Source organism: Pistacia vera, unplaced genomic scaffold (assembly GCF_008641045.1).
Source record: "Pistacia vera cultivar Batoury unplaced genomic scaffold, PisVer_v2 Contig392, whole genome shotgun sequence".
Taxonomy (NCBI): Eukaryota; Viridiplantae; Streptophyta; class Magnoliopsida; order Sapindales; family Anacardiaceae; genus Pistacia; species Pistacia vera.
This window is the reverse complement of record NW_022196215.1, coordinates 286,178-298,422: the sequence shown is the minus strand read 5'-3', so window position 1 is coordinate 298,422 and position 12,245 is coordinate 286,178. Positions and strand designations below refer to the sequence as shown.

Here is a 12,245-nt window from a genome sequence, read left to right as displayed (position 1 = left end):
ATGAGAAATGTGACATTAAAAGGCATATCACTTAAAAATTGTATAAGGTGAGAAGAACACATCATATCATCATACATTCATTAAATAAAATTAGGTTACATATACGTTAATTATAGAAACTAAAATACTTTAGTAATGATCAGTAGATGTCATGAAAGCAAATGGGGGTTGGGTGAATTTTTATCTCTTATATGAAAGCAAACTTCCATCCCATTCAATCCCATTAGCAGAGATAAAATCAAGCCTCCCTTTGCTATTCAACTCAAGCTTAACGTCTTCGTTATCAATATCAGCTTCCCTCTTGCAGACTCCTTGAATCTGGAAAGCAGAACCATTTGTATTCGCCTTCTTCAAGATATCATTTATCTGAAGTATGTTCCCTTTTCGATCTGGTTCATTAATGTTTTCCATGAGATTTGACAAAGCCAAATTGAAGCTCATCAACTGAACCCTTGTAGCTTCTGCATTACCAGAGGCGCTCGCGTTCATATCGTGAAGCGAGAGGCTCTTCTGAGCTTTATCTAAAATTGTTTGCAAGTATTTCCCTTGTGCCTCTATTCTCATCTGCAATGTCTTTTGCACCTCAAGATGCTCTTGTAATCTCTGTTGTACTTCAGCTTGACACTTAAATGCCTCTGTCACTGAGATTTCTCTGTTTAGATTACACAATTTTTTAGTGTCAAATTCAAAATAAATAAAGACGTAAATGAACTAGGAAAATGGTTAAAATTACCCTTGTTGGTGTGCATAAGAATTATCGCTGAATTGTACAAATGAAGCCCCTGGAGTTTGAAAAATGCAATGCATAAGTGTGTATGAAATTACACAACAAATAAACAATTATTTGCAAGACCATGACAAAATCAATAATTGTCTCACTCACCACAGTTTTCTCTATGTTGTTCTGAAGGGCTTTGTCGCCTTGCCTGTTGTCCCAATCTATACTTCTGTCCGCAATGTCACACCAAATTTTTAGATTGCTTTTGGTGTCATTTTATACTTGTTTTCAAAAGATGAGAATATATACATATCCAATGTAAAGGGATAATGTCTCGACCCAGGAGCTAACTAACAAAAATCCCTTTACTGTTAATGAACCATTATAACTTATAGTATTACCAGTTAATAAATATTTATTTAAACACTTAAAATTTAATGATAATAAGATTGTTGTTATTAGTGTAAGTGAGTTTTATTATTAATTTAAACCTCATGGATTATTGTTATTAATACTAAATAGAAAACTATATTTAAATGTAACTGATATAAAAATTTCTACCGTTATAGTTTTGAAAATCAAAGTAAATGGCGCACAAAAATTAACAAAAGTATGGAACAAATCAAAAGTATTGTCCACTTTCCTGCAGCAATTAAAGTTGCGCTTCTTTTAAGAACAATCATTAAACACGTTTTTCATATCTATAAATTTAGAAATTTAAAATCATTTTAAGAAAAAGAGAGGGAAGAAGAACTGAAAAAGTAAAGCATAAAAAAGTTTAAATTAAAAAAAGAGTTAATGGGAATTTATGCGGTTATAAATGTACCTGTAAATGGCTCTTTAAATGGTACAATGTCAAGCCCTTTAAGCCCATCACTCTCAACACAGATTTGGGAGTTGCCTCTGAAACCATCAATCCAATTTAAATAACACAACAGAAATTTTACGAATATATTTTCAAAAAATGCCTATTGAACCTTCCATGTGCTAAACACAACCAAATTGAATATTTTCAAATCTTTATAAAGACATCTTTTTGTTTTGGGCAATTTACCTTCCTTGAAATTTGTTCTAGCTTCACAAATACCCCCTAAGTTGGAAAATTATCCTTAACACCCCTGCTAAGTGCTGCTGACCCTTCTCTTATCATGCAGGTTATCAATACCTCTCCTTTATTAGGGAAGTTTTAGTTTTAATTCTCAAGACTTGAAAGGAACGAAATTTCGCCATTGATTCACAATACACCCGTTTTTCTAACTCTGCACATAATTACAATTCTTGAAACTATTTTCTTTTATCAACTAATTCAGCTACGATTGATTTTATATGTAATTATGAAAATATGAGAAGTCAAATTATAATTCCACTACACTTGTCTACTTCTGATTCTCTTGCCTTTATTCTTTTTCCGTTATACAGTAATGTATCTCCATTGGTGATTCTTCACTGTAAATCAATACATTCAATCAAACTTCTTCTTAATCATTACATGACCTTGTTTTTTAAAAACATTCTTTAAGGTTGAAAAAGAAAAAAGTGTGGGTGTTAAGGGAAGAAATTGCGGCGAAATTTTTGTAGACTAATTTGAATTTTTAACTTCTCAATCTATTTTATTAATATTTTACAATTTTCATGGAGTTGTTCGGTTGATTAATTGAGAGCAAAAGTCAATACCTTTTCTTTATTTTCTTTCCCGGCATAAACCAGTTCTTAGTTTCAAAGTCCACCAACTCAGAAAAAATTTATGAAAGAAAGGCATATTTATAATTAAAAGAAAAAGGGAATTTCTATAAAGTACTCATACCAAATGTGAAATATCATAAAACATTGTAGCTATGAAGAATAAGCGTCTAAGCTCTCTTTACCTTTTTTTTTTTAAAAAAAAAATTTTATGCAATATAGTCTGAAATTCAAAAAAGTTGAAGAATTTTCAGAAAATAAACAAGAGGACAATTTAGAAGTGAATGAAGTTTGATGACGACGTAACAAAGAGCAAATTAAAATCAACAAGAAGAAAGAGAGACTCACTGTCAGGGCCTCCAAGTTTGGTGACGGCATCGACGAAACGATCATGAAGATCAGCCGTCCACCGCAGCCTCGGCTTCGGGTCTCTCGTCATAATCACTCCGTTCTCGTAACCGTAACTCCCTTCTCCTCCACCAAAACTATTTCTCTCCATTCGTCTCGAACCAAAATTCACAAAATGACGAAAAACGGAAACAGAGAAGAAGCTTTCCAACAGCACAATGAAATGAATCTAGCAAAGAAACAAGAACAAACTACTCGTTTTCTCAGGCTTTATAAATCGACACCTGAGAAAGATAATTAATAAACAAATGAAAGAGAACATGTCGAGGAAAGCTCGGCGACGAATCTCGGCCGAAAAAATGAAAGTGACATGTAAAGAACCATCTCCTACGTACATTTACTTGGTTTGCGGCCGTTGGATCTTTTAAGAAGTCAAATAGTATGACAATCCGACGGTGAATGGTTGCCACGTGGATGCCAACGTGGAATATTCCTCCCAATGGAATAATACTGGAGTCACGTGGAGGGCCCATGATGAATCTAAACTACGGTCGGGGAAATGTAAGTGGGCCAGCGAGATGAAGGACACGTTTCGTAACGTCCGCGAAAGGCGGCGGCTCAAGAATATTCGATCCGAGCCGAATGGGGGAATATGAGTCCGTGAGCCCACCGCCCGGTCCACTGAATCTATTCAGTCTTGTTTCGAGTTCATAATAATAACAATATCATCCCTGAGATTTAGTCCAAATATTCTTTGGTCTTATAAAGTTTTTAAGTAACGTTTCGGTTCCTATATCTGTTAATCAGTAGCATTTTGATCCATGAGAGCTGCTAACGACAAGAACCAAAACATACTGATAGGCACCAAAACGTGACTGAAAAATTCCATAAAATTAAAGGGTTACTTTAGTCAAATCTGAAGGAAGCAATTGTTATTTTTTCCTGTCTTGTTTGGCTCCACCTTCTTCAACTTTTCTTTTATTGGCTTCTTATATTTTGTCAAGCATAATTTATTAGGATGAGCCAAATGGGCTGCTTGCGCACCATCAAAATTTTATGTTAAGACCAATTTTTATTTTATTTTTTTTATAATCACTAATAATAACATCAGAAAGTACAATAATATTCATTGAGGTTCAACATTTTGTTTTGGATTTTTTTTTTTTTTTTTTTTTACAGATTGAAGTCATATAGGCAGCCCTTGAAACCTTTTCTAAGGCAGTTTCATCCAAATTTCTTCCAATGAGACGATCTTGTTGATTTTCTTCTCATCAGTTCCCCATGTTTGCCCGGGCAACGTCCAACATGGAATGAACCCCCTGATGAAACAAACAACACAATGGGGAATCTAGATTTTGAATGAACTAAAATTAGAAAACTAGTTACGGATTATAACCAAAGAAATTGAGAAAACTAAACCAAAACGAAACCTGGAATACGTAACGCTGATCAGAAACATTCACACACAAGATACCCTTCATTCTGTACAAGTTCTCCCCTTTTTCTCTATCAATCTTTCAAGCCAACATCAACCTAAGATAGTTGCATACATGCAATGATAGCTTAAAATAAGAACCGGAATGTCACTCAAACACAGGCCATCTTCAAAAATTTCAGCTAAATTTTTTTTTTATGGGTTAGTAATCAGAAACTTAATTAGCTAAATATTTTTATGGCTAGTAATCAGAAACATGATGATATCGCCGTGTGACCAATTTTAATAAAGAGTGTATTCAGAGGTGTAACAACAAATAATGAAGCATCATGCAATATGTTGATTACTCATCAAGATCAAGAGTTCCCTCTGAAACAATGCTAACACTCGATACGGCAGAATCATGTACATGATCATGATGATGCCCTTCATGGTGCCCTGTTTATTCATACAAATGATGGCTATGAACTAGACAAAGTACAAGACAGATTTGGAATGACTCTAGAGACAACCTAATCTAAGATGAATTATAACTTGACAAAAAGATAAATGGTAGCATTATATTTGGATAAACAAAGAAGAACTATTATATAATGATGTATTTTACTGAGATTTTCTATCACAAAAGAAAGTAATATTTATACTGCAGACAAAATACAGGGCGTACTCAAAAATTCTCTTTTTTTTTTTTTTTTTTTTTTTTTAATTTATATGAACTGGAAACTATATTAGTCAGATAGAAATACCAAAATTGATCAGTTATCGCTAAGTATTCAAATCATTCCCCCTAAGGATGGAGTAGAAAAAATTTACAAAAACGGAACCCAAAAATTGTATAGGCTGTGCATAAAGATGAATAATCATAGGACTTGTACAGCCAAAGCAACCCCAAAAAAAAAAAAAAAAAAACACACACACACACAAGTGTAGAACCCCACTCCAGCAAATAAAGAAAGAGGAGTCATGAAACTCTTTGTGAAAATGAAGGCGTGAAGCCCATACAGATGCTGTTAAAATCAAAATCAAAATCAAAATTTATAAAAAGTATTCAAGATAGTGATTAAACCAACAATAATAAAGCTAAATATGAGATGACAGATACATCAAGTAAAACACAAACAATTCCAACTAAAAGACAATTCAAATTCACAATTGTTATCAATATACTCATTCATCTCTTCTATTTAAATCACAAGCTTCTGCAGTCCAATATAGAAATAATGACAGAAAAGAAAAATAGAAAGAAAAAGAAGCAGACATACCATGCCCAGTTTCATGATGCTGGGTTGCACAATGAGAACTATCCACGTGAACTTCAGAATCGATTCTGTAAACTCAAAGCGGTGATATTTTTAAAATGATGGTTTTGCACAACACTGCCTGAAATATGAATATGTGCTACAAATTTGCTTTGTAAAGAAAAAGAAATTCAATTTTACAAATAGAAAATGGAATAACAAAGGAAGAATTCGAAACAGTCGTAAACAAATAAAAGAAAATAGCTGAAGCACAAGAGATAATGACCTTTCAAGATCATATCCTCCAACACCCAAAACAAAATCCATGTCAACGGATCCATATTTAGCTAGTTTAATTGGTGCCATCGCATTGATATGCTGCCAATAGTAAACCAAAAGCACAAAAGAGAAAAATGTAAAATTTTGTTATAGTACCAAAAATCTATTGCTACAAAGCCGAAAAAAGCAATCAAAACATGGTACAAATAGAATCAGTGAAATAGCCAATCTGCATAAAAGTCAGGAAACTGCATGTCTAGTCAAGCTGAACAACAAGAACCTTTTTTTCTCTTATCCATTTGCTAGGAAAATGGATTAGCTGTCCACAAAAAAAGGACAAATTGTCCCAGCAATAGCAGTTTGACAGACAGATTATATCATGGGATTACAAGCGTCTGTTCGTCCTCTGAAAATGAGTCTCCAAATACTATGATACAATACAAAAATTAAAAAGTTATGTATTGTTCAGCCACTTGAGCGGTCAACTTTACTTGAGCTCAGAAAAATTCACAATATTAGTTAGGTAAACAATTCTTCACATACAATAGTAAAAGATGAGATCCAGGTAGCTTAATAGAAAATGAATATAAGGATCTAGCGAAAGAAAAATACTTTCCACAAAAGTTTTTGAAAATTGCATGGAGAAACTACAGACTTCCATCAAGTATTACTTTTTACCATATTTAAAATTAAATTACAATGAAGACTCATACCCTGATTTTCTCTGTTAAACTCTGCAATTCAGTCTCAGTCACCAAATCTATCTGCCAAAGCAGAAGAAAAAAAAAGATCATAAACAGAATGTAGAGAATATCTCTGCACATTTGCATGGCACTGAACACAAATAAAACTAAAACAAGACAGAGATGAGGAAAGACCTTAGGGGCTGCAGTAATTCAAGGTAAGGAATTAAAGTTTACCTTGTTCAAAATAATACGATCAGCATAAGCAACTTGTTCTACTGCCTCATTCACCACAAATCTTGGTTTTACTTCATTCAAATGTTGCATAGCATGCTTGGCGTCAACCAATGTGACAACTCCATCAAGATTAACATACTTTGAAACCAGTTCATCGGCACAAAATGTTTCTATAACTGGTGCTGGCTTAGCAAGGCCTGCAAAAGGATACACCCAATAAATAGAACACTCAAGCCATCAATACCTGCACCTGATGCTGCTAAGTAGTGAACTCCTATACTTTGCAAAACTACTAGTAGTTATTATATAGGTAAAGTAAATTCGTTAAGAAGAATGGAAAGAGCTACCACAATAGTAATCCAGAACCAAGGAAAGACAATTATACTACACATAGGCACAAAAAATAAATAAATAAATGAGAAAAGATAATATCAACTACGAGATGATTGTAAGTTTCTCCATTTATCTGTTATTGTCTATTTTAAGGATCCTGCTGTGTTCAATTTAAAATCAATAAATTTATAAAGTTTAATTCTTCCAACCTTCTAGTAAAAATGTTATTTTAAAAGAAAAAAAAAAAAAAAAAAAAAACACACACACACACAAGTGTAACCCCACTCCAGCAAATAAAGAAGAGGAGTCAGTGAAAACTTCTTTTGAAAAAGGGCAGTTTCATCCAAATTTCTTCCAATGAAGACGATCTTGTTGATTTTCTTCTCATCAGCTCCCCATGTTCTGCCCGGGCAACCGTCCAACATGGAATGAACCCCCTGATGAAACAAACAACACAATGGGGAATCTAGATTTTGAATGAACTAAAATTAAGAAACTAGTTACGGATTATAACCAAAACGAAATTGGGAAAACTATAACCAAAACGAAACCTGGAATACGTAACGCTGATCAGAACCATTCACACACAAGATACCCTTCATTCTGTACAAGTTCTCCCCTTTTTCTTCTATCAATCTTTCAAGCCAATCATCAACCTAAAGATAGTTGCATTACATGCAATGATTAGCTTAAAATAAGAACCGGAATGTCACTCAAACACAGGCCATCTTCAATTAAATTTCAGCTTAAATTATTTTTTTATGAGTTAGTAATCAGAAACTAAATTAGCTAAATTATTTTTTATGGCCTAGTAATCAGACACTTAATTAGATATCGCCGTGTGACCAATTTTTAATAAAGAGTGTATTCAGAGGTGTAACAACAAATTAATGAAGCATCATGCAATATGTTGATTACCTCATCAAGATCAAGAGTTCCCTCTGAAACAATGCTAACACTCGATACGGCAGAATCATGTACATGATCATGATGATGCCCTTCATGGTGCCCTGTATTATTCATACAAAATGATGGCTACTGAACTAGACAAAGTACAAGACAGATTTGGAATGACTCTAGAGACAACCTAATCCTAAGATGAATTATAAACTTGACAAAAAGATAAATGGTAGCATTATATTTTGGATAAACAAAGATAGAACTATTATATAATGATGTATTTATACTGAGATTTTCTATCACAAAAGAAAGTAATATTTGATAGCTGCAGACAAAATACCGGGCAGTTACTCAAACATTCTCCTTTTTTTTTTTTTTTTGAATTTTATATGAACAGGAAACTATATTAGTCAGAGAGAAATACCAAAATTGATCAGTTATCCGCTAAGTATTCAAATCATTCCCCCTAAGGACGGAGTAGAAAAAATTTACAAAAACAGAACCCAGAAACTTTGTATAGGCTGTGCATAAAGATGAATAATCATAGGACTTGTACAGCCAAAGCAACCCAAAAGGACAAAAAAAAAAAAAAAAAAAAAACACACACACACAAGTGTAGAACCCACTCCAGCAAATAAAGAAAGAGGGTCATGAAACTCTTTGTGAAAATGAAGGGTGAAGCCCATACAGATGCTGTTAAAATCAAATCAAAATCAAAATTTATAAAAAGTATTCAAGATAGTGATTAAACCAACAATAATAAAGCTAAATATGAGATGACAGATACATCAAGTAAAACACAAACAATTCCAACTAAAAGACAATTCAAATTCACAATTGTTATCAATATACTCATTCATCTCTTCTTTTAAATCACAGCTTCTGCAGCAATATGAAAATAATGACAGAAAAGAAAAATAGAAAGAAAAAGAAGCAGACATACCATGCCCAGTTTCATGATGCTGGGTTGCACAATGAGAACTATCCACGTGAACTTCAGAATCGATTCTGTAAACTCAAAGCGGTGATATTTTAAAATGATGGTTTTGCACAACACTGCCTGAAATATGAATATGTGCTACAAATTTGCTTTGTAAAGAAAAGAAATTCAATTTTACAAATAGAAATGGAATAACAAAGGAAGAATTCGAACACAGTCGTAAACAAATAAAAGAAAATGGCTGAAGCACAAGAGATAATGACCTTTCAAGATCATATCCTCCAACACCCAAAACAAAATCCATGTCAACGGATCCATATTTAGCTAGTTTAATCGGTGCCATCGCATTGATATGCTGCCAATAGTAAACCAAAAGCACAAAAGAGAAAAATGTAAAATTTTGTTATAATACCAAAAATCTATTGCTACAAAGCCGAAAGAAGCAATCAAAACATGGTACAAATAGAATCAGTGAAATAGCCAATCTGCATAAAAGTCAGGAAACTGCATGTCTAGTCAAGCTGAACAACAAGAACCTTTTTTTCTCTTATCCATTTGCTAGGAAAATGGATTAGCTGTCCACAAAAAAAGGACAAATTGTCCCAGCAAGAGCAGTTTGACAGACAGATTATATCATGGGATTACAAGCGTCTATTCCTCATCTGAAAATGAGTCTCCAAATACTATGATACAATACAAAAATTAAAAAGTTATGTATTGTTCAGCCACTTGAGTGGTCAACTTTACTTGAGCTCAGAAAAATTCAAAATATTAGTTAGGTAAACAATTCTTCAGATACAATAGTAAAAGATGAGATCCAGGCAGCTTAATAGAAAATGAATATAAGGATCTAACGAAAGAAAAATACTTTCCACAAAAGTTTTTGAAAATGGCATGTAGAAACTACAGACTTCCATCAAGTATTACTTTTTACCATATTTAAAATTAAATTACAATGAAGACTCATACCTTGATTTTCTCTGTTAAACTCTGCAATTCAGTCTCAGTCACTAAATCTATCTGCCAAAGCAGAAGATAAAAAAAAGATCATAAACAGAATGTAGAGAATATCTCTGCACATTTGCATGGCACTGAACACAAATAAAACTAAAACAAGACAGAGATGAGGAAAGACCTTAGGGGCTGCAGTAATTCAAGGTAAGGAATTAAAGTTTACCTTGTTCAAAATAATACGATCAGCATAAGCAACTTGTTCTACTGCCTCATTCACCACAAATCTTGGTTTTACTTCATTCAAATGTTGCATAGCATGCTTGGCGTCAACCAATGTGACAACTCCATCAAGATTAACATACTTTGAAACCAGTTCATCGGCACAAAATGTTTCTATAACTGGTGCTGGCTTAGCAAGGCCTGCAAAAGGATACACCCAATAAATAGAACACTCAAGCCATCAATACCTGCACCTGATGCTGCTAAGTAGTGAACTCCTATACTTTGCAAAACTACTAGTAGTTATTATATAAGTGAAGTAAATTCGTTAAGAAGAATGGAAAGAGCTACCACAATAGTAATCCAGAACCAAGGAAAGACAATCATACTACACATAAGCACAAAAAATAAATAAATAAATGAGAAAAGATAATATCAACTACGAGATGATTGTCAGTTTCTCCATTTATCTGTTATTGTCTATTTCAATGATCCCGCTGTGTTCAATTTAAAATCAATAAATTTATAAAGTTTAATTCTTCCAACCTTCTAGTAAAAATGTTATTTTCACATAAGACATACCTGTGGTTTCTATAACAATATGATCAAATTTATCTCCTTTTTTCCTAGCCAACTCCAGGAGCATTTTAACCAGATCTCCGCGTACTGTACAGCAGAGGCACCCATTATTAACCATGACAATGTCTTCAGACATAGAGGAATGACTAGCGACCAATGATCCATCAATATCTACCACGCCAAACTGCAGTGATATCAATCAAACTTATTATCTAACAAATACAAGAAAACCACCCTCATATATGCATAAATTAATTTTTCTCAACAGCTATAATAATTATCCCCATGAATGTATCTTCCAGAGCAAATTTTCATATGAACCATGTCAAGTTCTTAATGTCGAGTTTTGTAAGGTATTATCTAAATTCAATACGCATCATTGATATGCTGCTTCTCTTGGAGTCAATGAAGACCGATAATGTCAAAATAACGTTTTGTAAAAAAGCATTCTCAACAGAATATAAAAAGTTACATGGATATTATTTGCAAAAGCAAACTTACTGATAAGCAGAAAGTAAGAATAGCCCTGACTATAGGATGCAATTCTGAATTCATAAGGGGAAAAGTGTCAATACCTCATTTTCAATGACAGCAATCCGCTTGCCATGTTGAGCCGTTAGAATGTGATTCAGTAGAGTGGTCTGCACCAAAAAAACAGTTGGAACCAAAATAAAATATAATCAATCATTCATCTAAATACGCTATTGACTTTCCCACTATCGAATTTAACTATGAATGGGTGATAATTTAAAAGATTTTAGTCAAAACTAAATGTTAAAAATCGCAATCTCATACATAGAGACAGAGAGGTTCAGGGTATTGTAACTTAGTATTTTTTAAGTTAAATTAGTAAAACAAATACATGGTCATTGTCTCATTGATACTTTGTAATCTACTTGCTTCAGGAGAAGTTTTGAAGGATATATATATATATATATATATAGAGAGAGAGAGAGAGCGAGAGACAGAGAGAGAGAGAGAGAGAGAGAGAGAGAGAGGAAAGCATAAGACAAGAAATGAATTTTTGAGAAGAAGTTACTCATAAAAAAAAAGGAAAGGAAGTAAGCGGTCAACCTTTCCAGAACCAAGGAATCCGGTAATGACGGTGGCCGGGACACGATTATCGACGCCCAAAGCAGTGGCACCGGCTTCGTTGATATTGTAATTTGGTTCGGAGGCAAAGCCCCTGGAATTTCCGGAGCAAGATTTATTATAAAAATTGGACAAAGAGTGAACGGGTCTCAAGTAATTACGGAGATAAGAGAGATATTTGGTTGATGCTCTTGGAATTAACAACTGGGTAGCCATTAAGAAGATTTACTCACTGTAACCATAACCCATAAACATAAACCCTACCCAGCTGTGCGTAAGGGTTTATGGTTTATGGTTTATTGGTGACGTTTAGTTTCGACATGTCAACCGGGCCGGACCGGGCCGGGTTGGCACGACAGAGTCCGAAATTGGATTAGTGGGTTAAAAATCTAGGTGCATGGGCCGGTACGACGCAGCAATAAATCAAAGGGTTATTACGAGATTGCTGTTTAAAATAGGCAGTTGAAATCATAGAGTTAATTTTTACTTCTCGTTCCGCCGAACCAATAGTAACGTCATGGAGTCCTCCTTCCTAACAATACATACAAAGAAATCGCCAACAGTCAAATGCTTAGAATTAGTTTACTATATCCATAAGGTGCTTAAGGGA

General features: G+C 33.8%; 2 protein-coding genes across 3 annotated transcripts; both read right to left on the bottom strand.

Annotated features, from left to right (window-relative positions):
* Positions 1-81: 81 nt before the first annotated feature.
* Positions 82-3,436, bottom strand: LOC116141092 (myb family transcription factor PHL11-like). Of its 2 annotated transcripts, none has more exons than XM_031426636.1 (5): positions 2,747-3,436; positions 1,545-1,621; positions 884-944; positions 734-782; positions 82-652 (listed from the first exon to the last, which is right to left on the bottom strand). In XM_031426636.1, the coding sequence occupies exons 1-5, from the start codon at positions 2,895-2,897 to the stop codon at positions 181-183; spliced, it is 810 nt and encodes a 269-aa protein (XP_031282496.1). In that variant the 5' UTR covers positions 2,898-3,436; the 3' UTR covers positions 82-180. The 2 variants fall into 2 exon arrangements, with proteins under 2 accessions (XP_031282496.1, XP_031282495.1); XM_031426635.1 differs by having other exon boundaries at positions 84-652; positions 884-947.
* A 1,088-nt stretch (positions 3,437-4,524) lies between these two features.
* On the bottom strand, positions 4,525-11,882 carry LOC116141081 (P-loop guanosine triphosphatase YjiA-like). The gene is made up of 15 exons (XM_031426625.1): positions 11,618-11,882; positions 11,119-11,184; positions 10,547-10,727; positions 9,969-10,165; positions 9,761-9,811; positions 9,055-9,146; positions 8,795-8,859; positions 7,870-7,961; positions 7,503-7,607; positions 7,221-7,388; positions 6,619-6,846; positions 6,412-6,462; positions 5,706-5,797; positions 5,444-5,508; positions 4,525-4,619 (listed from the first exon to the last, which is right to left on the bottom strand). The coding sequence occupies exons 1-15, from the start codon at positions 11,849-11,851 to the stop codon at positions 4,525-4,527; spliced, it is 1,782 nt and encodes a 593-aa protein (XP_031282485.1). The 5' UTR covers positions 11,852-11,882.
* Between the last annotated feature and the right edge of the window lie 363 nt (positions 11,883-12,245).